This window comes from Pundamilia nyererei, unplaced genomic scaffold (genome assembly GCF_000239375.1).
Source record: "Pundamilia nyererei isolate P.nyererei 1_Seehausen unplaced genomic scaffold, PunNye1.0 scaffold00036, whole genome shotgun sequence".
In the NCBI taxonomy this organism is placed as follows: Eukaryota; Metazoa; Chordata; class Actinopteri; order Cichliformes; family Cichlidae; genus Pundamilia; species Pundamilia nyererei.
Genome location: NW_005187437.1, coordinates 149,297 through 155,280, shown reverse-complemented (window position 1 = coordinate 155,280; position 5,984 = coordinate 149,297). Strand labels below are relative to the sequence as shown.

General features: G+C 38.5%; 2 protein-coding genes across 2 annotated transcripts in view; one reads left to right on the top strand and one right to left on the bottom strand.

Annotated features, from left to right (window-relative positions):
• The window catches only part of golt1ba (golgi transport 1Ba), an 8,205-nt gene extending 3,585 nt beyond the window's left edge, over nucleotides 1–4,620 (bottom strand). Inside the window, exons 1-3 of the mRNA XM_005730177.2 lie at nucleotides 4,309–4,620; nucleotides 3,662–3,753; nucleotides 1,082–1,260 (exon numbers count right to left, since the gene is read on the bottom strand). Coding sequence (XP_005730234.1) covers nucleotides 1,082–1,260; nucleotides 3,662–3,753; nucleotides 4,309–4,333 — 296 coding nt within the window. The 5' untranslated portion in view covers nucleotides 4,334–4,620. The remainder of the gene's footprint in view (nucleotides 1–1,081; nucleotides 1,261–3,661; nucleotides 3,754–4,308) is intronic.
• Nucleotides 4,621–4,852: 232 nt separating this feature from the next.
• recql (RecQ helicase-like) overlaps nucleotides 4,853–5,984 on the top strand; it is a 22,706-nt gene continuing 21,574 nt past the window's right edge. Inside the window, exons 1-2 of the mRNA XM_005730176.2 lie at nucleotides 4,853–5,018; nucleotides 5,891–5,942. Of these exons, the coding sequence (XP_005730233.1) occupies nucleotides 5,933–5,942 (10 nt within the window). The 5' untranslated portion in view covers nucleotides 4,853–5,018; nucleotides 5,891–5,932. The remainder of the gene's footprint in view (nucleotides 5,019–5,890; nucleotides 5,943–5,984) is intronic.

Genomic DNA, 5,984 nt, shown 5'->3' with positions numbered 1-5,984 from the left:
CTCAGAACTGGGCTTGGTCTTCGTCTTTAAGCATTATCTGCATCTCTTGGTTCCATCTTAATTATCCGGTGATAATTTTGGAATTGACAGACTTTCCCTTGTCAAGTCTATTTTGAAAACATTTTCTAAACAACACTGGCTAAAATGATATCTACCACATATTAGCACTATCCTAAAAACTCCTGAACTGAAAAGCTTCAGTTGAACCAAAATGCTACAGTGAAAATACTGACAGGGACTAGAAAGAGAGCAAATTTCTCCTGTATTGGCTTCTTATCACTGGTTCCCTGATAAATCCAGAATCGAATTTAAAATCCTTCTCACCACATACAAGCTCTTGAATATTCAGTCTCCATCTTATCTTAATGATCTCAAAGTACCATATTAACCCAACAGAGCTCTTCACTCTCAGACTGCTCGCCTATGTGTGGCTCCTAGGATATTTAATTCAATTTCATGTATATAGTGCCAAATTGCAACAACAGTTGGCTGCGTCTGTTAATGCTCCCTCGCGTCTCCTCGTTCTCTCAATATTTCCAAAGTGTCTCCAGGTTTTCAGTTTGTTAGGAATTTAGCTTTTACAGTGTATTTTTTTTTAATGTTCATGCTTTGTTGTCAACCATAATAAATGGCTCGCCTGATCGTGACAGTAAGTCTATAGACCACAATTAATCAACCCAACCCGGTGATGTCATGTTCTGTGCAGACTCAGGATGGTGCTAAACTTGTTTTAAAGACTTTGAGCAGTTATTTCTTAAATCCAGAAATAAGACAGACAGTGCGAAATCCATGGCAGTTTTTTAAAGCATAGTACTCCATGTAGTGTTTCATGTCCACTTTAAGTCTTTAAACACACTGCAACTTTGATGAAAACAGTGCTTTCCAAAGTGCAATTTAATATATAAAATTTAGGGCTTTTCAGGACTGAGCCCAAGTTTCAATCAGATCTCTCAAGCCATCCTGCTTCTTTCATGTAAAGAATAAGTTTACTGTATCTCAGGTTTCAGTGTTTCGTGGGCTCTTTAAACAAGATAACTGTCAGTCTACTGAATCTGTTGTGTGCCTTTTGTATTCATCTTACCTGAATAAGAGAAAAAAACCATAGATCTCGAGCAAAACTCCAATAATGGGCCAGCCAATCAACACCACAAACACTCCTCCCAGGAAGAAACTGGTGGCCTTCATCTTGTGCTTCTGGAAAAAGAAGCGGAAGGTCCTCTCAAGGCCGATGACAAAGGAGAGTCCAGCAACAAAGAGAATCTGCAGAGACAAAAAAAAGAGTGGAAACATATTAGAGAAGGGTTCAAAACTGCAAGCACACGCAATCAAGTATCCAGTGTTGTCATCGGCATCATATAAATAGCATCCAAACAGACTGAAAGAAAGCAATTATTTGCACTAGTATGGATGAAAGAAAAAACACTGGAGTTTAATTTTATTGGTTTTAAATGATAATTGTGTAGCCAGTAGAGTTGCCACAAACCAAATGCATGCAAGCGGTTAAGAAACTTGTCCTCTGATTCAGTTTTGGGTCTGCCAGACCTCTTCCTGTTAGAGTTTGTTTCTGAGTGTCTTTTGATGTCTTTTTGAAACTATACTCACTGACACCTTGACTTTCTTTGCAATTTCTCTGTAGGAAAGACCTAAATTTTATGATGGTCTGTCTCTCTTCCATTGTTAATTGCCTTTTTCCTCACCATTTTTGTAGCAACACACTCCAACACTGCTTTTATGCAGACAGAGGGTGCTGTGAGTGATCTAGAAAAGTTGGAACACCTGTAGGAATTAGTAGCACCAGCTTTCAAGGCTTGATCTGAACAGCTTTAAATTGTTAACCCATTTTCTGTTTCCTGAAAAATGCCATCTGCAATTCTGAAATGTGCATTACTTTTTCAGTTTTGGGTAACCTTAGCTTTTTTTTTTTTTTTTTTTAACCTGGCAGTTCATAACTTACCTTTGTACCTCGAACGACTTGAATTCCAATAAATAACTGGAATGTTGTTGTTCTAAACGTTTTGACTGGTAGGGTATATTTTCTGTGCTTACAGAGAATATTAGAAGGAACATTTTTAACCCTGTGCACATTATAGAAAAATCCAAAATGCAATCCTTTTTACAAGCAGCCATATTGCTAACGACAAAAATGATGAATGTCATGATTTTGAACGTGTCAAGTCCATCTATCCAGTGTTAGAGTAAAAGCCTTCAAGCAATACTCCCGGCATGATGTATAAAAAATTCCAAGCAGGTCCTGTTTATTCTGAATTTGTTTCACGTTAGCAGGAAGAAAAGGTCTAAGAGACCTGCAGCAATAAAGCATCTTAAAAGATGCTTTATTGCTGCAGCCCATGTGGCAGGACCCTCTGTCACAAAGACTGCTCAACTGGACAGTGTATCCGTACACTGCCTAACTGCCATTTACATTCAGATCTATGGGAAATATGTCATTAAATAGATTAGAAAGTATGAATTGCAGTCTGGCACATAACTGATTTAGTTTGGTAGCAAAGGCAAAGAGCAGCTCTTCCAATAATAGTCCATCATTAGTTCTATGACGACAGATATTGATATTAGTGTTACAGTGGATATTCAGAGCACTATAAAGATGTAAGCAAATAGAGGCCGTCAGCATCGCAAAAAGTGAGACACGCAGAAGTGAATACATTTTCAACAGCTAAAAAAAAACCAAGAGATCATGTTTGAACCTTTGACCTCTATGGTGAGGTGATTGAGTGCTTCTCTTATGTTTAGCAGTAATAGCAATCCTGTGACATGAAACATTATTGTCCAGATGGGGATGGTCTTTTTCATGATAACATTACCCTCTTTCATGGGATGATTGGGCTCACTGGAAGGTTTATATGTGTTAAAATCACGTGAATCATAATTGCAGTCAGCTGAATATCTATGAGGGATTTTGGATTCAATTCAATTTAATTTTATGTATATATAGTGCCATATCACACAAGAGTTACTTTAGGGTGCTCTATACCATAAGGTTAAGACCCTACAATGATACAGACAAGCCCCAACAATCAGATGACCCCTATGAGCAAGCACTTTGGTGACAGTGGGAAGGAAAATTTGCCTGGGAACAGGAAGAAACCCCCAGCAGGGAGGGGCGGCCATCTGCTGCGACTGTTTGGGGATGAGAGGAGGAAGACATGCTGTGGAAGAAAGTCAGATTTTAATAACTAATAACTAAATGGACCTAAAAAAAAAAGGCGAGTGAAGAAGAAGCACTCAGTGCATCATGGGGAGCCTCAAAGATTTATGGTCACCTGATCCAGCCCTAACTATGCTGTTTATCAGAGACTAAAGTTTTCAGCCTAATATACATAGAGAGGTTGTCTGTCTCCCAAATCCAAACTAGGAGCTGGTTCCACAGAAGAGTGGCCTGCAGGTTCATAACTGAGACGTTTTATTTTAGTTATATTTCCCGTGTAACTGAAATAATGCAAATGTGACACTGCTGAGAAAGTGAGGCACTTTGATGCTATTAATGATGCTGTTGCTATGTTTATGTGAAACTAAACACAGCTGGATCACACTAACAGATTATAATTAATAATAATTGTCACGTGTCACACAGTAATGCATCTGCGTAATCAGAAGTTGCACTTTTAGACATCCTTTGGAACAACAACAACAGGTTACTCACATTTCCAATAGCCAGAAGTGCTTTGTCAAAGAACAGGATCATCCCGAAGAAGAGGAAAAACACGCCGAAGCCTGTTAATCCCATTCCAATCTCTGAAGGACACACAAACCATCAGAGTCTGACATTTAAATCTTAAGATAACATGAAGAGATAATATTTTGTTACACGTTTTTCTACGTCGAAAGCAAACCAATTGGTTTACATCTCGTTACGGACACATTGACAGAAGCTATGCTCTGCATGTCAGAATGTAATCCTGCACATAGTCATAACTCTAACAGACTTATTTCAAATTAAAGCACACGGAAGTACTCCAATAACACATATGCAAACAAGGATGGCAGAAATATCCACAATAAGAATCACAGCAGGGCTTCCAAAGGAGCTCCGCTGCTCACGCTGAATGGTAAAGTTGTCAGAGCGCTTAAAATGTACTTGCACGTAACTCTGGTCGTTCTAGTGGCTACAGCGGATATTATCGGGGGGGAAGCTGCTGGCTATTTGTGCCACTGAATGTCATGAGAGAAAAATGAAAGGTAACTTTCTTGTACTGACAGTGCTAGTTAGCACTTTGAGCACTGCAGCTCAAACTAGGGTTAGCTCAGACAGCAGGAACCTACGGATACACTCAAAAACACAGCTCTTACTTTGGGAGTCCGTTAGAGAAATCATCTTGATAATGTAGCTGGATGAGACAGAAGCAGAACAAAAAAGCTCTTCTCAGAATAATTTTGGATGACAGCTGCCACTGCAGCAACAGCCACGTCTTCCGGAAACACACCTTCTCTCGCTGACATCTTCCGGAACAGCGTCCATGACGCATTCATCTTGGCAACTTTCGTTCATTACGATTATAGTTGATAACATAACCTTCACTAGGACACATATACCACGTAGCTACCCTGCTCTATTATAACACAACATCTGGATTGCACATAGCAGAATATGTTGCAAAATAGTGGAACGTAACAACACATTTGCTCATCTTGAATGTACCACATTGTGCGCGCTTGTTTTAACGCCTGCGTTTGGTCTGTCAGGCAAACAATGTAGAAATGTGTAACTGCCTGATTGCTTTGTTTTCACCCAGACTTTCTAGTTTACCTATTAAACGCCGACTTTATGTATTTAAAATGTGTAATACATTAAAATTGGTTATAGTTGATAAAGGGTGTAAATCGTCCAGCAGGAGAAGGTATTTGCAGACAGCCTAGTGGATTAAGCTCGGGGCGAAAATGTCCCGAGACTTCTCTGATGCATATGCTTCCGAGTTTCTTTTTGTCCGTCTGTCTGTTGTAGCAACTGAGTAGCTGCTCCAACGGGAAGACGTGGTCGTGGATACAGTGTTTTTTCAATGGTTAGTCGATTGAAATTTGTGCGTTTCGAAGTTTTGTCGCAGAGGCTAAATTCACCAAGAAAGTGAAAGAATGAATGACGGTGGTTCCTTTGAGCTAGAGGAGACTGAGTTACTGAACAGCACTCTCCAGGCTCCTGATGCTCATTACTGTAACAAACTAGCAGCTAGCTACAATGCGATCAAACAGGTGCACCGCTTTAGAGTCTAGCATGTTACCTTTATTAATATTCATTATATGTACTTTATGTGCATATAAAAAAATCTGTGACATAGTGTCTTTTACTGCATGTAGTAACCATGAGTCTTTTGGCGTTTTCACTATTTTTCCTCATTTATTATTTTTTACCTATTTAATGTAATGTAATGTAATTTAATTTTACGTCCAGACCTTTGTGCTGCTGTAACAGTTTGTGGGATTAATATTAGTCTATGCCTATTAAGCCTGGACAGCGTAATGAATTTCACGTGGCTGGCTAAGTCTCAGTAATATGGAGTAACTTTTGCTGTAGTTCTGATTCTGAATTTTTAATTAAATTTAGAAGTAAATCGTCTGCTTAAGAAATTACAACATGAACGTTTCCCCGAATTTTAACACGAGTAATAAATTTTAAAAAAGAAAAAAGAAATTACTCCAAGTATTCATTCACAGAAATAAATAGAAACAAAATGGTCTGAACACCACTGATAAAAATGCAGTCCGCTTTACATTCAGATATCTCACTGGCAAATAAAAATGAAACTTATAGATGTAGAAAGACGACCTTTTCTGTCGACTTTATACCGTTGTTTCCGGTCATACATATTATCATACAAAATCATGAAGTTGACTGTTTTTTAAAGTTTATTTTTTATATGGTTTATGTCTGTGACAGCCTGAAAGCTGATTTCCTCCTGAGCACATCAGACTGTGAAATATGAATACAGGTAAGTATTTCTGTTTATACTTTTTAATATTTTTCCAATTAA